This window comes from Dryobates pubescens, chromosome 28 (genome assembly GCF_014839835.1).
Source record: "Dryobates pubescens isolate bDryPub1 chromosome 28, bDryPub1.pri, whole genome shotgun sequence".
NCBI classification, from domain to species: domain Eukaryota; kingdom Metazoa; phylum Chordata; class Aves; order Piciformes; family Picidae; genus Dryobates; species Dryobates pubescens.
The window spans coordinates 11493136-11514573 of NC_071639.1; the positions used below are offsets into that span (position 1 = coordinate 11493136).

The window sequence follows — 21438 nt, forward strand, 5'->3', positions numbered from 1 at the left end:
ATGTCTAGCACTTGCCCTGCTGCCATCAAACACTTCTGAGCTTAACATCACCTTGCAGTGAAGTGATGCTCTTGAAACAAACCCCAGGCTTTGGTGGAGACATAAAATGATCTCTTTTCTTTTGTAAACAGAGGGAATTCACTTAAATGGATAAACTATGATGGTAAAAAGCCATAGTAAAGTGTGGCTCTGAGCAACCTGATCTAGTGTGAGTGGTCCCTGCCCATGGCAGGGGGGTTGGAACTGGATGATGCCTGGAGTCCCTTCCAACACTGACAACTCTGTAATTCTCTTCTAAAATAAGTATTACCAATATTTATCCTTTCATTTTCCTTTTTTATCCAATTTTGTCTTCTTAAGCATTCAATATCTACCCCAAACCATCCCTCTGCTATTAGTTTTGCACTCTTGTTTCCCTGGTTTTACCTCACCACCTAGACCACAGGGGAGCCTTTGGTTCTTCTTTTACTTACAGAGTCAACTTTACTCAAAGCAAGGGGGGGGTTGGAACTAGAAGATCCTTGAGGTCCCTTCCACCCCTGACAATTCTATGATTCTAAGCAGCAAAATATATCAATAAATAAATCAATCTATAAATGGAAACCCAGATTGTTTCCAGACTCATCAGCTGCACACTGATCTTTGTCTGCAAGCTGGGGGGAATCCCAGTTTTGCTAACAACATTTACAGGTAGCCCCCAAGCCCACAGCTGAAACAACACAACTAAAATAACACAGCTTAACAGATGGAAAAGCAGCAGAGAAGCCAGGGCTTGACTCTAGGCAGGTAAATAAAGATGAAACAATGCTTGAAAAGTTATTATCTACACATGATCATTGGGGGGTTTAAAGCATAATGTTGTCTCATAGCTCAGGTAGGGATTTGAAAGGGTTATCTTCACCTGCCAGGGCCTGGAAGAGTTCTAGCCATGTGGTCTCTTCTGAAAGGTCATTTATATATTTGTCTTTAAAAAGTCAGATTTCTGCTATTGATTGCTAGATTGTGAAGGAGTGAATAGAAATCCCCTGTCATCTCAACCTTTTCTTCTCATCCCCCTTCCTTTCACTGCAGATATTTTCAATACCTCTGAAGGCTCCCAACTGCTCTCAGAGCTCTCTCTTCCCTTTTGCCCTTTCCTGGCATTTCTGGAAGCAGCAGGTTGCGGGCAGGAGTCACCAGGCTGGAGGCTGCACTCTCTGTGCCTGGTGTGAATCCCAGGCTAAGTCCCCTGGACTTTGCTTATATTCATACAAATGTAAGGGGGGGAAAAATGTGATCCTCAGTAGGGGCAAAAAACATCCCCCTGACCACCCTATGCCAATAGCACAGAAACTTGTGCAGTGCTTTGGGCAAAGGTAAGCCTTTCTCTCCTCTCCCCTCCCTGTTTCCTAGCTGGTTTGCAAAAGCCTGCTTTTCTCCCTGACCTTTGCCTTGTGGTGCTGAGGGGCCCAATATCTCCACACATCAGCTGTCACCCAGACCATCAGCAGAGCAGGTAGGGGGGAAGTGCTCACCCTTCTGCCTCCAAGACAAATCTCAGTCCTCCCACTTGTCCCTGACAAAGTTCCCCCCTGTTACTGATGATGCAGGGCTTGGCCAAGCCTACCCTGCTCGCTTTGCACTCTTTGTCTTCATTGCTTCGTGCCAAGGGCTCCAGATGGTGTCTGTACCGCTGTGTATTGCATTTATTCTGTGAGCAGAGCCCAGGGTCGCCTGAGCCCACACAAACACCAATCCTCGCTGTCTAATTAAGAGGACCCGCGGCTATTCCTTGTCCTTTATATCCAGAACAGTGACTTAGCAAATGAGAGAGTAATTATCATGATATTTACATCACATCCCATTATGGAGCCCATCCACCAGATCTGCATGTTTGTAGCACTGCTGCTTTCTGGAGTGCATCCTTCCTCCCTGCAAAATTCCCTTAGACACCGCATGGCACTGCGAGAGGAGCGTGGTGGCAGGAGAAATGCACACACAGAGCTCGAGCTGGGCAGAGCCTCAGCTCATACAAATCAGCACAGCTCTACAGGAGGCAAGGGAATGACAATGTGCAGAAGCCACAAACCCAGCCTGCTTCATTTGCTCACATGCATTGGGGTCACAGAAGCACAGAATGTTAAGGGCTGGAAGGGACCTCTAAAGATCATCCAGTCCGACCCCGAGCAGGATCACCTAGAGCAGATCACACAGGAATGCATCCAGGTAGGTTTTGAATGTCTCCAGCGAGGGGGACTCCACAACCCCCCTGGGCAGCCTGTTCCAGTGTTCCATCACCCTCACAGGAAAAAAATATGTTGTGGTTTAAGTCCTGTATGGGGATTCTCACACATTTTGTCTGCCTCCATAAGCTCAATATTTCTCTAGGAAGCTCAGCTCTTCTCTCCTCAGCACATCTTGATGATCCTTGGGGTCTCTTCCAACCTTAGTTATACTGTGTGATCTGATTGTCCCCTTGGCTACCTGGGGCCTCTCCAGGCTCCACTTTAGGTATCTGTGGTCTCCCTCTGCTTGCACTCTTCTATTTCCATTTGTTGTTGTCTTCCGTAGTGTCTGTTGCTTGCCATTTGTGCCACTCATTAAAACCAAGCCTTAACAGGAAGAGATGAAGCAGGTCTGGGCAAGCAACATCTTACACATCTGTGTGCTGCTGCCTGCTAATTCCAAGTTTGCTTGGTGTGGATACAAACAAATTTGAACATCCTTCCTGTAACCCAGCATAATAGAGTTCTTCTGTAAGGGGGGTGCGAGCTCCATTCATGTGGAGGCTGAGATTTATGATTCTGCAGAGACTGAGAATAAAAACATAAATGCACTTTCATTCCAATGTGCCTTTATTCACTTGATTTAAAGCTACAGCAAGCCAAAGTGACCTTAAATCATCAGGGCTCAGACCATTAAAAAGTCACATGTGCAGTGGTCCTCTTTGCATGTTTTAGTAGCTTTCCAAATAGGCTTCATTTGGGGACCATCAGCTTTGTGAGAGCCTGAGATTAGGAGGATATGGACTAGGAACCGTCTTTTAAGCTCTGAGAGAAGTCTGAATATCCAAATGAGGAGAAGAAAACCTATTTGCTAAACCCTGGGTTTATCCCCCAGCCTTTGCAGTCAATGGCAAACTCCTTTGTGCAGCGCTGAAGCACTTGCTCTCCAGGTGGGAGGGTGATGTCGTCTTGAGCCAAGCTCCCTGCTGCTCACAGATCAGACAGCAGAGGCAGCTCTCTTTAAGAGCCTGGCAGCTGGCACAGTTTTTCCTTTCCCAGCAGGGACCTGAGGGTTTCATGTTTTTTAACACATTCACCAGCTGGGATTGTGCCTCCTGATAAGCAGTCGGATTGGAAACTGCTCCAAGGGCCCTTCTCTCCCCACCCCACCACCTCAGGCTGATCCTTGCCCACACAGACCTGGTGTCCAAGGTCACAGTGAGGCTGCCATACCCCTGACACCCTCACCAACCAAGGAAACCACTGCATGCCATTCTAATGTGCCCTGGTGGGCTTTTTTTTTGCATTGATAGCCTCAAGTCCTTCACCAGAACGCCAAGACCCAGCTCGGCCATCAAGCAAGAATCCCTTGACCTGGACGGTGGAGGATGTGATTTGGTTTGTGAAGGATGCAGACCCTCACACTTTAGGTCCTCATGTGGAGCTCTTCAGAAAACATGTATGTAGAAGGCTGCCCATACTGCTCCTGGGTAATTGAAGCCAATGTGTGTGTGGAGCTCCAAGAGACAGCCAGTATACCTCCCCCCACCACCCCCCAAATCTGCCTTTGACCACTGTTAGACAGTGTTTGTCCTTAGCTAGGTTGAACACAGGGTTCTGCTAGGAGTTCAGCACCACTGGGAGGCTTGGACTGAAGAGTTGTTCACTTGTCACTCAAGCAGTCAGCCAAACACTGGACCAGGCTTCCTAAAGAGGTGATCCATACCCCAAACCTGTAGGTGTTAAAGAGGCATTTGGACAATGCCTTTAACTACATGCTTTAACCTTTGGTCAGCCTTGGAGTGGTCAGGCAATTGGATTAGATGATCATTGCAGATCCCTTCCAACTGAAATTCCCTCTCCTCTCCCTCTCCTCTCCCTCTCCCTCTCCTCTCCCTCTCCTCTCCCTCTCCTCTCCCTCTCCTCTCCCTCTCCTCTCCCTCTCCTCTCCCTCTCCTCTCCCTCTCCTCTCCCTCTCCTCTCCCTCTCCTCTCCCTCTCCTCTCCCTCTCCTCTCCCTTTCAGTGCGAGATCACCATAAAAAAGCCTCATTTCAATGACTTTTTTCCCCCTCAGGATACCTGTGATTCTTCTGTGAGTAGTATGTTTTATGTGTCTCTAGATATTAAGTGAGAGAAGCTCCAAACTGCCAAGCTTTTAATCTTTCCCCCCCTCAGTATTGTGTAACTATCTAACCAAATTTTCCAGACCTGCTGACTCACTGGAGAATTTGGTAGTTGCTTTTCCTGGGCAGTCTCCAGTGGTGGAAATGATATTACCTTTAATTAGTAAAGGGCAGACTGTAAACACACATCAGATCCAGTGTTCCTTGTTCTGTTGCTGTATGTGGACTTGGCACCAGTACATCTGATAGCATCTTCAGCCTCCTCTGTCTGTGAGTTCAGTCTGGCTATGGAAATGGATTTTAGCCTAAAAGTGATTCATTTGTGTTCAGCTGGAGGTCATAGCTTTGAATGTAAGTACCCAGACCTAGGTCTAAATGAGAAGAGCTCCCCAGCCCTCACTTCTGAACAGCAACTCAGGCTGTAAAGCAAGCAAGAGGGCTTGATCACCAGGTCCCACTCCTTGTCCATGTGCCAGCAGGGACAAGTGGGAATGTGGTGCTGCAGACAGGAGCTGAGGGAAACAACTGAAGGACTCTCAGCTACACCTTGGCTGCAGGGTTTCCAGACACTAAGGAGGTGCCTGAGGAGCAGATGAAAATGAAGCTGAACACAGGCCTTGGTGTCTGCTCACCCCAGGTAGATAATGAGGCCATCTGCCACTCTACAGACAGGCTGGTGGGATGAGAACAGGGCAGGTATGGTGGTGCCAGGACCAAATCTGCAATTACAGGTCAGGTGCCAGCCTACTTTCCCTGCCTCCTGCAGAGGAGTCAGATCTGCCTTAAATGCTGCTGCTGAAAACACAGCCTACATGTGCCATGGGGGTAACCAGGCAGAGAGGTCACCTTCAGATTTAAAGGACCTTGCTTCAGCATGAGCTTTTGAGGCTATCAGAAGGGACTGTGCACAAGAGAAAACTCTTCATGCAAGGGAAAAAGAACTGCCATGATCTGAGGCATACAGGTGTATCCCAAAGAAAAGATTCCAGATGGACATTTGAAGTTCATCTTGCAGATATGGACAGTGCAAAAGCACCATTCCCCCTCCCTCCCCATTTTCCACCTGTAGCAAGGCATGGCACAAAAAGCTTTTTTCTAGCATCAAGGCAGTGACAGGCTCCAGGCAGTCATGGGCCAGCTGCTCTGGAGCATGCCACAACACTAGAGCTGCTGTGTGACCAAGGAGATCAAGCTAAATTGCCACTAAAGCCTGTCCCTGTCATCCTTTGTTGGACACCCAGCACCCATGGGCTCTACTTATCATTGATTTCCTTGGAAAATATGCCATAGGTGTGAGAACCTGGGTGAGATTGCCACACAACTCAATTCAATTACTCCTTTGAGTGATATATGTCCCTGCAATTTTTCAGCCTTCAGATCTCATCTGGATTAGCATGGAGACCCCAAGGGTGAGAGACAAGTGATTAGTCCATTAACCTTAGCCATATCTTCCTGCATGTTCAATCTCTCTGTGAGGCAGGTGCATAATTTACGTGGGAGCACTTACTGTCACTGCCAGAGCCCCAGCTACCACCTGGAATCACTGCACTGGCAATCAGCTCATCCCAGCTCTGACACTGCAAGGGAGAGGGTGGTGGGACCACCAGGAAGGAGAGGCTGAGGGTAGGTGTCCTACAGTGTGCTCTCCCACATGGGATCATGACATGGTTTAGGTTGGAAGGGACCTTAAAGATCATCCAGTTTCAAAGCCCTTGCTGTGGGCAGAAACACCTTCCACTAGATCAGGTTGCTCATGTTAAGCCACTTAGGTGCTGACCATGGTCCCAGCAGCCAGCTCCCCCAGCATGCAGTCAGGAGGTGCAGCCCACATCCTTCACAGGCATTTCAGGATGGCCTGGCTTTGGCTCTGTTCTTCCCACCAGGAGCAGAAGCTTTTCTTCTTGCCAAGACATCTAAGGAGCTGTGTCACAGGTGGCTCCTGAGAGTGTCCAAAAAGACTGTGAAACTGCCTGCTAGCCTTCTCTGCTGCTCCCTTGGCAGGGCTGCGTGCCAAGGACAGCCCAGCCTGTAGCTGATAGATCTTTAGGTCTCATCCAAAGGAGCTGCTGGCCTGACAGGCAACTCCTCGTGGCACTGTGTGAGAGCCCTGTGCAGTGCTGCCTCAGCAAGAAAGCCTTGATGGGCTGGGGGAAGGGAGATGGAGGAGGGGCAAGACTTGCACAGAGAATCAGCAGGTAGAAACCTCAAGCTGGAAGGGATGGAAGCAATGTTATGGTCTGGCAGTTTAATTACAGCCAGTGATTTGCAAGTGCACGTGTGGAGGAGACAAACCCCTTTGACTTTAGCAGAATTATTCAAATAGCAGCCTGCCCCCAGCAGTGCTAGAAGAGCAGGCTTGTGAGCATCCACCCTTCTCTAGACCTTCATCCTGAGTGTTTGAGCACTGACCACTGCGTGGTCACAGGTGGTGGCCTTACAAGGGCTGGAGTCTGTACATGAGATTGCAGAACACAAAAGAAGGGAGACATCTCTGCATATACCAAGCAGGATACAGATCCTCAGGTCTTTGATTTTACTCAGAATTCGATGCTCCAACACTCATGAGGATGGAGACTTTAGTCTTGAAAAGCCTCATCCCAGTGGACATCCACCACCAGGTGCAGTTCTTGTTTGCACGGCACGAGGCTTGTTCAGAGGCTCCTCTGCTTTTGGAACAGCATCCTCAGAGTAAGTGCTGCAAGAAGCCATCACAAACAGTCATATTCATTCTTGCAGGTGGAAAACTGTGGTTTTATATCCACTGTATCATGACCTCACAGCTCGTACACTTGCTGCTCCCACCCCCATGCAGGAACACAGCAGTGGGCCAGATCTCAACTCATGTGAAACAAACAGATTTGCATTGATGCCACTGGATTTTACCAGCTCCAGATCTGGCTCAAGAGCTTCTGGTGGGACTGTTGCAGGCTTGGGGACCATGCAATAGAAACTTCCTTTTTTTTTTTTTAAAAAGGGCTGACACAGCAGAAGTGTGGAGAAGTCAAGCTAACAATCTGCACAGGGACATGGCTAATATGGGATATTTAATTGGATATGAATGCTCCCTCTGGCATACTCTTGTCATGGAGTTTAATTTTGACCCCTACACAGCAATAATAAAGGAAATGATAAAATGCTGAACTCAACATTTCGAGATAGCCACCTCCACACCAACCCCTTGACAGGGTTTTTACCCTGTGGCATCACAGCTCCAGGACTTTGTTTTTCTTTCTCATGCAAATATTAATTACAGGTAACACTCATTTGTACTTTCCCTTGGCTTCCTTAAAATAAGAGGAGGAAGAGGGGGAGGTGAAGAGAGCTTCTCTTATGGATAGAGTGGGGGCTACAGAATGAAGAGCATTAATTGATTGAGTTAATCAGAAAGTGACCTTAACTGCTCATCAGCTAAATTACCTACTGAATGGAATAATAATGATCAGGGCAAATGGGGATCCATAGTATTGTTTAATTAGTAGGTAGTGGATCACAGAGGAAGAGAAGCTACAACATACACAGCATTGGTGTGTGTGTGTGTGCATGCATGCACACGCTCGTGGTAGCTGTGTTTTAGCTCTGATGGTCCAAGCACATAAGCCTGGTGGAGACTGGGCTGAGTGTTAATATTTGTTTAGCAACATACTCAGGAAAAAAAGCAAATAAGCTTAGGATGCAAGGAAGGACAGTGGAAAGCTTCTGTGGTTTACAGCCCATGGTGAAACAGAGCCTGTCTCTCTGTGCACCCAAGCTACTCCCTGCTCAGAGCAGCACTTTGTAATTCGGGATGGGGGTGGCAATTTCCTCCACTTACATCAGGGTTACACTTGAACAAATTTTAGCAATAAATCCAATGAAATAAGTTACTACCACCTTCAGCTTAAGAAAAAGAAAGATCTATATCTATAGCATTGGATATGTGTACTGGAGCTATGTGAAGCGTGCAGATAGCCAGGGACAAAGCTGGGGCTGAGATCCAGAGGTGCCCTACCAGCAGTTCTTGAGGACACATCCCTTTCTCATTCCATCTCTCCCTCTCTTCTCTCAAGGTTGACTCAGGCTCTTCTCAGAACTGAGCTTAGAGCCACCCTGATCTTTTAAAAATAATCCTCATGTTTGAATTGCAAAAGAATTGAAAACCCAGACAGACCTGGCAGTGCCTTGGAGAACAAAATGTATCATTCGATTACTCCCTCCTTTAGAGGTTCCTTCTACCACAACTCGTGTTTCAAAGTGCAGCTAGTGCTGAAAGACATCCTCCTCCTGATTCTCTAAGTTTAATGTGTGAGGATGCAGCACTGGAAGCAGGTGTGTGTGGGGTGAACACATTTTGATCCTCTCTCTCTCTCTTTCTCAACCAGGAGATTGATGGCAACGCTTTGCTGCTGCTGAAGAGCGACATGATCATGAAATACCTGGGGCTGAAACTGGGACCTGCGCTGAAACTCTGCTACCACATCGATAAGCTCAAGCAAGCCAAGTTCTAACAACTTCTTGCACAACAGCAGAACCTGCCCTAACTCTAGATGGAAAACTGAAGGTAACACATTGCCTTATGGAAATGCATTCATCTGCAGCTTGGTTTTCCTTCCTTTAACCAAGACTTTGTCTTTTTTAACATCTTGTGCATCGTCACCCTTTTGTGTTTAATCCAGCAGGGTCCTTTGGGCTGCTTTGTGTTAATAATTTGCCACAAAGGTATGGGACTACAATAATTATTTTGTATCATTGATATTATTAGGATGATAGTTAAGTCTTATTTTTGTAACCAGAAGTGGGAAATCAAATGCAGCTGCAGTGTACCCTGAGGGCTGCTGAGGGACTCACCTGCCACGGGTCTGCCTCAGGGCCGACCTGTATCAGCTGGGCTCCAGCTCCATCACCAGTGGTCCAGGGCTGGAAAAGCCCCGTGTTTGGTCACTTGTGGTCTGAGGGGAACTGCCCCATGACTTGCACTATCTGGGAAACTTGAATTCTTCAGTTTAAAAAGAAAAGAAAAAAAACAAAAGAGGGGAGAAGAAAAAAAGATGGAAGGAAGAAAAAGAAGAGAGAAGGAAAGAAAGAAAGAAAGAGAACTAAAGGAAAACAGGGAAGGAAGGGAGGAAGGAAGGGAAAGAGTGGAACATAAAGAAAGAAAAGAAAGAAAGAGAGATGGAAGGAAGGGAAGGAAGGGAGAAAGGGAGGAAGGAAGGGAAGGAAGGGAAAGAGTGGAACAGAGAGAAAGAAAGAAAAGAAAGAAAGAGAGGTGGAAGGAAGGAAAGAGGAAAGAAAGAAGTTGTGGGTTTTTAAAGTAGAAAATAGAAGTTTTTTTGGCAGCTACAGTACCTCTTTTGTCCACTAGAGGGCGCAGCCCCAATAGAGTTGAGCCCGGGGCCGGGCTGCCATGGTGCTCTCTGATGAGCTTTGCCCATTCCGACTTTTCCGTGGAGCACAGCCGTAAACAGCGCCAATGACTCGCAGGCTCCCAGCAGGACAAGCCTGTCACTACTCACAGATAATGAATTCAAGCAAAGCCCCAGTGCAGAGTGTTTCTGACAGGATGTTTCCCGTCAGGCTGCAGAGGCGGGGGCTGGCTCCCACGGTGTCTGGCGCTCGGCTCTCGGCTCCTTTCCGCCGTTCCTGTCTGGCGTGCGCTTTGTGGCACTCGAAGCTGAAATTCTGCTTTTGGTTTTTGTTTGCATTTTTAGAAGGCGAGGGAGCCGGGCAGGAGCACTCCCCGCCTGGAGCTGGCACTGCAGGGCACATCTCTGCACTTTGCAATGATGGTCAAGTCCTGGACGCTGCAGGGTTGGTTCCCGACTGCTCTGTGGCTTTCAGCACAGATGCAGAGGTGCTGGGCTCTCCATCTCCAGTGGATCAAAAACAATGCTCTTATGCCTCTTACACTAATCCCAAAGGTGCTCCTTGATATCTCACCTAGCCAGGTGGGAGAGGACCAGCCCCATACTGAGTGGGCAGTTTGTGGTGTGAGTATGCCCTTAAGTTCATTCTTCACATAGGAGGATGACAAAGGGACAAATCCATATGATGTAAACCCTTAGTGTGTGACAAGGAGAGGTAGCAAGTGTTCACCACTCATGCAGGTCATTTTACAGCTAGCCTCAGCTGAGTTATGGGGCCTTTAGCAGCCTGGTCTGGGGAGGTGTCCCTGCCCATGGCAGGGGGGCAGGAAGTAGATGATCTTTAGGTTGGAAGCAGATGATCTTTAGGCTGAAAGATGATCTTTGAGGTTCATTCCAACCCATTCTATGGTGAACTGAGAAATGGGGTCCTGATAACATGCAAGACATCACACTGTCTGACCTTGTTTACACACAACAGAGTCTTACCAAAAATACCTCATGGAGTAAAATTCAGCTTGATGCATGCTGCTAGACTAGAACTCTGACAAAAAGATACCAGTTCAAGACCTAATCCTGAAAAATCCTTCACAATATGGGAAACAATATCCCATAAGACTTTCACTAACCTCTTGGGGACTACTTCCTCAAATGAAAACCTGTTGTCTGCATGCATTTGCACGACTGGATCTTTACAGGACTGCCCAGCTTTCAGCAAGTCCTGTCTACATGCTGGATCACCTTTAACAACAGGAATAGCTGAGCAAAGGTGGTAAATGAAAAGCTGTTACTACCCAGCGATGTAATATACTGAACCCTCAACGTGCTGATGCGTGGAAGGTAACACCCATGGGCACTGCTTTGTGAACGTGGTGTAGAGGACGGCAATCTCTTCAGCCAGCTGTCTGGCTGAGGCAGAAGTGACTTCACATCAACACCAAACCTGTACAGTTAATTTTTTTCACTCTCAAATCTTGTAAAAGGTGAATCTTCTCCCCACAAAGATCCCCAAAAGATGTAAAAATCTTGCTGGTTTAGTAATGTCCTCAACCTTCAGAGAGTCCTCAAATGATCTATTTTTTTTTCCTCCTTGATAATGCTTAACTTAAGTCTTTTTGTTTTGTCATAAGGTGCCATTAATTGCTCCACTTAGAAACCCACCTGGCTGTAGCATATCAGTAGTCACATCTGGTTAGAATTTATCAGGTGGCTTCAATGCTGGCAAATCCCACTCTGTCCAAAAGCAAAACTCTTCACAGAAGCACATCACTTTCTACTCTAGAACTCTATTTAACTGGAACCACAGCTTTCCATAATGCCAAAACACCTCTCTGACATTCTGGAAATGGAACTTCTTTTTTTTTTTTGTTCTTGTTGTTCCAAGAAGATTTTTGCATGTTGTTGTATTTTCCTGGAGAATCTCTAACCTCACATTTTGTTCTGAGAGTGGGAGGAAAAAAAGACTTTGCCGAGCAAGAATCCTTCCCATTCAGCTCTGCGTCTCACCCCTTCCCTCCACCTGCCTTACACCAGGGATTACAGCTCAGAGGGCTCATGACACCAGCACAGACTCCTTAGGGGCAATGGTGCTTCTGCATTTAATATGCTGAAATGATTCTCATGTATGTCTCTGATCTACACACTCAGTGGTGCTGCTTATTTGGCACAACACTTGTAGCTACGACAGGACTGCCCAGACCATGACATTTAACATTCTCTTTTTCACAGGGGGAGGCTACTCAGTGGATAATTTTATATGCTTATCACAAAGATTCCTCACTGCATGGTTTGTGGTTGGTTGGCTTTGGTTGTTTGTTGGGAGTTTTTTGGTGGCTTTGTTTGGTTTGGGGGTTTTTTTGGTTGGTTGGGTTGGGGTTTTGGGGTTGTTTTTCCCTGTGGTTTTGTCTGGTTTTGGTTTTGCTTAGTGTTTTGTTGGTTGGTTGGGTTTGGTTTGGTTTCATTTTGTTTTTCACCAAAAGGCAATGAGGAGGCAAACACCACTGCAGTATTATTGCAATTGTAACTAATTCTTCTCTTTCCAATCTTATCAGAGAGGTTAGCTAAGCAGCTCTGCTGTGCTGAGGGTGTCAGGCCAGAACAAGCATGTTTCCTCAGAACCAGCACTAAAGAGCCAGAAGATCTCTGTCAGCTGCTTCTGCACTAGCTGCTGCTCTAGGCAGGATTTGTACAAATTCTTTCTCTTGCCATTCTGTTCAGAGCTCTCACTTCAGACTGCAGCCAGCCCAGTTGTACTTTTGAACTGTTCCCAACAGGTGGGTGGATGTGTGCACCCTTAAAAGCAATGCATCTGCCTCTTTCTCTACTTCTAAGCACTCATAGCTGGATCAAAAGGCACTTTGCTTGCTGCAGGCAATTTCAATGCTTTGTGAGCATTTGCTTTAAAATAAGTTAAAAAAAAGAGGCAAGCAGGCAATGTTGAAGGGTTTGGGGAGAGCTCTTCCCTCCAGTGCCAGGCATTAGCAGCGTGGAGCCAGTGGTCCCAGGCAGATCATCCTCTTGCACCAAGCATGGCCAACCAGCTGAGCCTCTGCCGGGACACAGGGCAGCCACGCTGCCTTGCCACCCACCTGCTGTCACAGCCTCTTCTCTCACACCAACAAATGCCTCTTTCCCCAGCCAGACCTAACTGAGTTTCAAGAAATGCCTGTGGGAATGCCTCCAATGCTGCCTGGCTTGGCAGGCTGAGGAGCACCGCCACCTATGGAGCATTAGCAGCTTCCCTCAACATGATGAATGCAGGCAGGCACCCTTGGGACCAGCATGGAAAGTATCACTCTGGGCTCTAACAAGAGCCCTAAAATTGATCACTGAATTTCTATAGGTTGTCAGCAGTCTTCTTGAGTACACTTCTCTGCTTTGCACAGAAAGGATGGCTGTGAGAGATGAAGCAGAACATTGTCAGCAAACCCAGCAATGATCAGCACACAGTAAGAAAAGGGCCAATGAAGTTTTGGGGTGGAAAGATGCCTCTGCTGGATGAGCAGCAGGAGCACAAACCATCCTGCAGTTCAAACAGTGCTGCCCAGGCAAGGCAGGATGAAAGGACAGCATGGCAGCAGCTATAGGGTTTTGGAGCAGGAGCAGCTCTCAATCCTGGCCCCAGCTCCAGCAGCCATGGATGGTCTTTCTTCTTACCCCAGCAAAGCCACCCCAAGGCACCTTCCTGCCCACAGGCTGCAGTGCTCTCCCCTTCCTGGCTGCACCATTCCAGGGTTGAGCAAACTCAGGGAGGAATTTGCCACCTCTTACCTCCCCCAGGCATATCCCAAACCCTTCAGTTAATTAGTGCCTTCTTTTCTTTGCTGCTCCTTTCTCTCTTCCTTTGAGTGGCTTCTATTTGGAAAATGATATCAGGACAGGAAAATTCCAGATCCCTTCCATCCAGATAACCCCTGCATGACACCACCCCCCCCAGCTCACCCCATGGAGTAGCATCTCTGGGATCTGATATCCACCAGGATGCAACTGGTCCTGGCTTGGCACTGGGGAGGGAGGGGATAATTGCATGCTCTCTTTGTATCACTTAAATGCTTTTTAGGCACTCTGCCCTCTCTGAACTGAAGCCTCCTGCTCAGCTCTTCTCCATGAGGCAAGGAAAGAGGCAGAGGAGGTGCCTGAATGGCTGGCCCAGTGGGGTGGCAGCTATGGCAGGACCAAAAGCAGCCACTCCCCTGGCTTGAAACCGGTTTGGCTGCAGAGAATTGTCGTGCCCAGGGTTTCAGTGCAGTCGGTTGCTCATCACAGGTTGCCCTCCAGTGTTCTGTTCTGCACGTTCACTCTGTTGCTGAGCAGATTTGGTCTCCAAGTCCATCCTCTTGAGCTTGTGTTAGGGGACTGCTCTGCTGGCACAGGCTGCTTCCTCATCAACAGGCTCAGGGTTGCTAGGGAAATGAGGCATAATAAGGACTTAGGGAGCAAAGCCTCAGGGAAATGGCAGGTCAGCAAGAGCCTCCTTGCCTTTCCAAGCCCTGCTGTGTGCAGCAGCTCAGAACGGGGCTCACACACCATCACTCCTCATCGCCAGTCTTTGGGTCCTGTGGAGCCATACAGCTTTTCCTTCTCTCACCAAGAAATGTGGTCTCCAATCTGCATACCTTCACCAGAGCAAGCAGGCAAGTCCCTGCCCACATTGCCCCTGATGCCTTGCAATAGCTGCACGCTGCTCTCTAACCCCTGCTCCCTTCACGGACGATTGCAAACCGATTCCCTTGGAAATCTCCAAAATCTGCTTGAAAAAGGATCACTTTTATTCACCACCATGAGTTAAATATTCTGGAAACATGTCTGTTAGCAATTTGCTTTGTGTAATTTGTACTAATGCTAATAAGCAACAGCTGCCACGCTTCCTGTTGTCAATTCTTTTGTGGCTGCAGCGGTATTATCACATCTGGACTTCCCAAACTTGATAGACCCTCACACAACTCACTCATTCTGGCCCCAGCTCCAGCAAGTCCCCATGCCTCAGAAGGACAGCTCTGCAAGCAGGCATTTACAGTCACCCCCTGCTCCCAGAGCCTCTGCTCCACCCCACCAGGTGCCTGGAGCTGGAGGGGTGGGTGGGGATGTGGTAGCCTGGAGGTCAGCTGGAGCACGCCTGGTGTGGCTGGAGGGGGATTGCTTTCAGCAGAGACATCACTGACCAGCCAGGTTTACTGCAAATCCAGCAGACAGGTTTTGGTCAGAGGCTAAGCAGCAGGAGAAATGTGATTTATGACAGAAGAAAGAAATATGAGTGTGAGACACGCTGCCACCATAAGACTTCAGCTGAAACCCAAGAATCTTTCAACTGTAACCTAAAGAAAAATGTTCCCCTCACTCAAGATGCTAAATAAAGCGTGTTAGGCCAAACCCAGGTCCCACTGAGGTCCACGTGAGCTGTTCTCTTGAATTCACAAGACTGGGGCTTGGCTCACAAACCAGGTCAAGCTTCAGCCATGTCCCACGGTAACCAGAGCCTAACAAACTACTTCGTTCTCCCTTACAAAGAGCAGAGACAGCCGCCGCTGGCCAGCCCCCTCGACCCTGCTCCTGGGAGAGCTGCTGGCTTCCTGGTAGAGAGCTCTTCCAGCTGCCCCTCTACCTGATCCCAACACCTTCTCCAGTTAGCTTTGTGCTTTAGCTGCGAGTTTCGTGGAGGGTGGTTTGGATTTTCCACTTCACAGCAAACCAAAGCTGCGGGTTTCGGCCGTGCCGCTCTGCAGAAGCCTGCCCTGATCCCAGTATGACTTCACTGGGAGATTTCCTCACATGCCTGGGGCAGAGCCCTAGGTGGAATCTGAAAACCAGTCCCAGTGACCCATAACTTTTGGCTCCTTCAGCATCCACAGCACTTCATCATACTTCAAAGGGTTGAGTCTCTTGGTAGTGTCATAATCGGACGGGGATAGCTCCCAGGACTTCAGAAGACATCTCTGACTGCAGAGTCTTGCTCCTCCTGGTCTGTGGGCAGCTGCCAAAAAGCAACATCTGAGGCTGGCCAGGAGAGTGTGTGAGTGTGAGTGTGTGTGTGTGTGTGTGTTGCTCAGAGAGGCTTCCCTGGCTGCACAGACAAGCTGTGAAGTGAGTGAAAAGAGAGCAGGGCAGAGCACCTAGGAAAGACGGGCTGCAAAAATGGGAGAGCCCCAGGCCTCCTTGGGGTTCCCATGGAGTTTGTGCCCTGTCTCCAAGTTTGCATTGTAGTTCCCCTGTGTGGAACTGTGTCTTCATTGCCCAGAGTTTTCCCCTGCTCTTACATAAACCTGGGATTGTGCTGCCCTTTTCTTTCTGAACACGAAATGTGGGCAACCGAATGGGAAAAACCTGAAATCCAGGTGGTACAGCAATGAGGACGTTTCAGAGTGCAGCACTTGCACAGCTTTCAGTCTTTTTCAGCTGAAACATAAAAGAGGAGAAAAAGGACTTTTGAATTGCAGTGAATCCAAGTGATTGGGAGACTCATGATTAATTTTATCCCACAGGTTGATGGTTTCCTGATCCATAATGTGTTTTATGGCCCTGAGCATTTGCTGCACTGGCAGGATTGTGAATTGATCCATGTGCCCAGGTTCCCCTGGAACCAAATGACTGTCTCTAAAACCTATCTGTCTTCTTCATGGCTTTTCTAATGTGCTGTAGCATCCAGAATCTTTCTGACCAGCTTGGTAAGAATCAGTATTTCAAGGAAAACTCACCCTTTCTTTCTTTCTTTCTTCTTCTTTCTTTCTTTCTTTCTTCTTCTTTCTTTCTTTCTTTCCTTCTTTTCTTCCTTTCTTTGTTCCTTTCTTCCTTCCTTTCTTCCTTCCTTCCTTTCTTTCTTTTCTTTCTTTCTTCCTTCCTTCCTCCCTTTCTTTCCTTTCTTCCTTTCACTCTTTCTTTCTTTTCTCTCTTTCTTTCTCTCTTTCTCCCTTTCTCTCTTTCTTTTCCTTCCTTCCTTCTTTCCTTCCTTCCTTCCTTTCTCCCTTTCTTTCCTTTCTTCCTTTCTCTCTTTTTTCTTTTCTTTCTTTCTCTCTTTCTCCCTTTCTCTCTTTTCCTTCCTTCCTGCCTTCCTGCCTTCCTTCCTCCCCCCCTCCCTCCCCCCCTTTCTCCCTCCCTCCCCCCCTTCCTCCCTCCCTCCCCCCCTTCCTCCCTCCCCTCTCTCTTTTTCTTGTAGCACTAAACCTTCATAATGCAGCTCTAGCCATAGCTATCTCATTTTATACCTCTCAGCAAAAAGAAAGTCTCTTCTTTACCCAGTCTATACTCTTACAAGCAGCTGACCTAACTTCCAGTCTTCCACTGACCCAGCTGTAAACAGTAGAATTATTCCACACTTTTACCAGTGCAGAAGAGATCAGTATCTGCTCTGCCCTCTGATAACAGGGTTCAAATAGAAGTTCAAACAGAAGCCTGTGCAGCTGCTGTTATCAAAACTCACTCTCAGTATTTGTGCCTCAGCAGCAAGCAGAGATGGTGTCTGGCACTGTGCAGGGACACCATGGAATGCTCAGCCTGCTCTAGAGAGCTTCATGAGGCAAAAGCGACAACCTAAGGATGAGCGTTTCCTAGAGGCAGTTTTCCTTCCCTGGTGCAGATACATGCTGCAAGCAGACAGAAGGGGATGGCATGGATTTCCCACAGCTATGTGAGGGGAACATAGCAGAACACTGAGAAAATGGAGCAAAAATTCCTTGCCTCCTTCCCAGCATTGTTAAACCTGACCTTTGGTGAAGCCAGGACTTTGAACCTAGACCTCCTGGTCTGAATCTAGTGCCTTACACACAAGACCATCTTCTCTCCCCATATTCCAGCCATTCTTCCCATGCTGTCCATGTGTGACTTATTCCTTGTACAGCCCTTGCCCAAATCTTCCTTCTGCCCCTGAAAAAGAGCACCCAAATGGGCCTTTAAAGGCCAGTTAGTTCTTCATCTTGCCCTCATTCTTCTTCATTCTAGTCCTCCTCTGCTCTCTAGTCTTTTCCCCTGGAATTTCCTATCCCTTTCCATTCCTATCCCCCACTGTAGTAATTTCCTCTTTTTTTCTCCTCTGTTGCTTCCTTGTAGTACTTCTTTTCCATGCTTTCCATCTTTGAGTGACCATATGTGTCTCATTCACCTCTGCTGCAACTCTTTCTCTGCCTTTTGGCTCGGCTCTTCTGTGTCTCTTTCTCCCTCCCTGTGGTTTTCTGCAACCTCTTTCTTTCAAGTGTCCCTCACAGGATGGTCTAATGCCAGTTCTGCTGTGACAAAGACTACCATGCACTGACATCTTTGAATCAGGTTGTCTGTATTTTTGTTTAACATAGCCTTTATCTTGCACACACATAAAAGAACCCTTCCACTGCTTTCCTTTGCCAGCATGAAAGCCACTTTTGGAGGATGTTTTTTAACTAGCTGGCTGGTGGCTATTTGCAATAAATACCTCATTAAAGGCTCAGCACCTTTATGAGGGTGAGTGCAGTTCTCTCCTCTATCTTCCACCTTTGCCTGTGCTGCCTCTTGGTGCTCAAGCTGCTTAAATGCTCATGGAAAAGTCCCAGTTACACTGGCATGAACCCTTGGCTCCCACCCTGCTGCTGCTGGCCACATGGACCAGGCTTGGCCCTGTGAATGGCACACCATTAGGCAGGTGCAAGCACTGATGTGTGCTGAACACAGAGCCACCAGCACTGCTCCCCCAGACCTGGAGAAGGTCCAGCTTGCTTTCAGCCAGCATCAGAAAGTTGGTTGGAAAGAAGAGATGCCCATTGCCAATGCTAGGGGCACCAGGAGGTAGGAAAGAGCTGTCTGGATGGAGGAAGAAGAGCAGCAGTGCTGGCCAGCTGGGGGGAGGTGGTGGGACAGACAGAATCAGCAGTGAGGGAAGGCCATGCTTGTAAGCCTCCATCCTCACAGAGCTTTGAGACAATCCATGTGGCAACTGGCACTGCCATATTGCCAGCGTCATCCTTCGTGCCGAACTACGTGCAGGAAGGCAGGGCAGACACACCTGGATGCACAAGTGTGAGCTTACAGTCACGTCTGCAGCTTCTGTGGGGCTACTGCAGACTTCTACCAGTGGGAATGAGATCAGATCTTGGCTGTGGATCTCTGTTTCCAAACAGTGTGAAGGATGAGAGCAGAACAGTTTCTATCCAGCTGGAAAGTGGCAGCCTTAAATCAGGCCACAAAATAGCTGCTCACACCTTGCTCTTTTTTCGTGTGTGTGTGGTGTTTTTAAACGCTGCTCTGAGCCCTTCCAACTCCTCACCATTAGCTTCCAAGGCTGGTGAAGCATCAGCAGGGTCTTTTTGATGTATGTGCAGCGATCAGGTTGTGTAGTGGGCTCAGAGCTAACTGGGCTTTGATTTTTTAATGCTCTGTAATTTGCTAGCTAAGGCTCAGTTTCTGCAGCAGCTCTGCAAGCAGGGCTGCTTCCATCACATCTTGCAGCTCTTTTATAATCTTGGGAGGCTTTTGGGGTTTTTTTTAACATATCTACTCCATATTTAATCCTGAAAGGTAGGTGACATCTCTTTCCTGGTTCTGTAGAAGCAGACATTTTCTGAGGGACATCAGCAATCAAGCCCCTGCACAGCTGCTTTGTTTTTTTACCCCAAGCATATACAAAATCACCCAGAAAGGGGAAAAAAAACCAAACCCAACCCACCCATACAATTTGGTTACAATCAAGGCTTCAAACTCACCCCCACATCATCTTGCATTCACTCACTCCCACATTTACTACAGCCCCACTCCACTGAACTACCCCTAGACCAAACATCTTCACATCTCACATCAATAGAAAACTGCACTCATCCAAATCCCACAGGAGCTAACTGGAGGCTCTCCAGCATGTGGCACAGGCTTCTCCTCTGAGGCTGCTCTCAAAGCAGAGGACTCAGCTCCTGTACAGCAGCTCAGCAGGCTTCCTTCACCTGCCAGCCTTTATATTAAAAATAGAAGGTAAAGAATGAGATTTCCTCTTTAATAAAACTGTGCTGTCCTGAGGAGATTATGAGCTTGAGTGGTGCTGACTTCAGGCTTAGGTCTTGTGACTTGATGGGGGGGTGAGTATAAGGCTGATAGATCTTGAGAGTCCTTGGCACAGATTGCCCCACATGTTCTCACTGTTCTGCCTGGTTTGGCTCCAGCCAGCACTGCCATGCTGCTGTCACCAGGCTCCTGGTCTCTTCTGGTTAGCAGCAACCTCATGGGTGATTCTGTGCTTTTCCAACCCAAACTGATTCTCATCTGAGTCAATGAGAGGGTACTGATGTCACAGTGCTGAGAGCACAGTCAGGATGTCTGTATCCATCTTTTCACAGCTTTGCCTTAGCACTCTACTGTTTTGCTTGATTCCAATGACAGAGAGACAAACAAACATCTTACCCTCTGACCACCTCAAGGTCCCAGTGCAGCAATGCAGGTCTGTGCCAAGCTGGCACCTCTGTCTCCCTGCCATGAGTCTCAAGCTTTGTTTCAAGCTGACCACTTGAGATGCATTTCTGAAGCCAGGTAATTGCTAAACCTGTGAAGCCTGAGTAATTCCTGCACTTCTTCCTCATCCTGCTCTCCATTCATGTCGCTTAGCACCATATTTTAGCTTGACTTTTATTTTTCCTGTTATTGTCAGGAGGTGATAAATAATTGGGGGTTGCTTAGATGCCCAGGAGTTTTCTTAATGAAAGCCTTCTCCATTTTTGACCAAGAATTCTTCCTAAAGATGACATATAGGCTTTAATAATCATGCCAGGGTTACCATATGATGCTAACAGTAATCAGGGAAAAGACATCTGTCCCTTAGTGGAAAAGCAATGCAAACTCTCTTTAATACTTTGGTTTCCCAGCTATCAATACCTCCCCTAATAAATCATCTCCAGCAGTGAATGCTGCATTATACTGAACAGTTTTGTATTCACTTTGTGAATATGCAGACAAGGGAGAGCTGGAGTAAAATGAATGTGGAACTTGCAGGTGAGAATAGCAGGCAAATAAAATGCCTGGAGTCCCAGGAGCAGCAGATTATGACAAAAAGCATATTAGTATTGCGCTCCCCCTGCCTCAGAGGGTTTTATTGAAGTGATTTGTCTTCAGCTGTGGAGGTGTGTGCCTTTCTGGGTGTACAAACCCACTGGTCTGCTGAATGTACATACATCAGGCTGCTCAGGGTCCCATCAAGTCTGATCTTCAGTGTCACCAGCGACGGGGCCTCAACCACGTTCCTAGGCAGCCGGTTCCAGTGTCTCCTCCTGAAGTCCAACCTGCTCCAACCATTGCCCCTTGTGCTAGCACCACAGGCCCTTCTAAGCAGTCCCTCCCCAGCCTTCCTGCAGGTCCCCTTCAGATATTAAAATGCAGCTCTAAGGTCTCCCTGGAACCTTCTTTTCTCCAGCCTGAACAGCTCCAGGTCCCTCAGCCTACATTCTGCACACCACTGTGAACAGCAGCAGGTGTTCCTCTTTCCCCAGGACAGAGGCAGCATAAGTGTTGCTCATCACAGATATGGACCTGCCTGCCATATGTACACCTCACACACATCCAAGCCAAAAATACCCTGCCCACTTAGCATGTTCTGTAGGGGTGGGTCCAATATATTCATTCTTGGCACACAGAGTGGGTTTGATTCACACAGCACCACCATGGCTGGAAAAGGCCAACACAACCATCCAACAATCACAGTCAGTCACAGACACAGTGTGCAACTGTGACTCCTTTTGAATTTCTTCAAAGACTGGGGTTTATTGTTTGTAGCTTATTCCTCCCAGTGGACTCTCTGTCACTATGTAGAGGCATGTTTTAATGTATAGCTGTGTATG

General features: G+C 47.8%; 1 protein-coding gene across 1 annotated transcript in view; it reads left to right on the forward strand.

Annotated features, from left to right (window-relative positions):
• Positions 1–8812, forward strand: part of SCML4 (Scm polycomb group protein like 4) — a 32028-nt gene extending 23216 nt beyond the window's left edge. Inside the window, exons 6-7 of the mRNA XM_009896426.2 lie at positions 3518–3663; positions 8687–8812. Of these exons, the coding sequence (XP_009894728.2) occupies positions 3518–3663; positions 8687–8812 (272 nt within the window). The remainder of the gene's footprint in view (positions 1–3517; positions 3664–8686) is intronic.
• The last annotated feature ends 12626 nt before the right edge of the window (positions 8813–21438 follow it).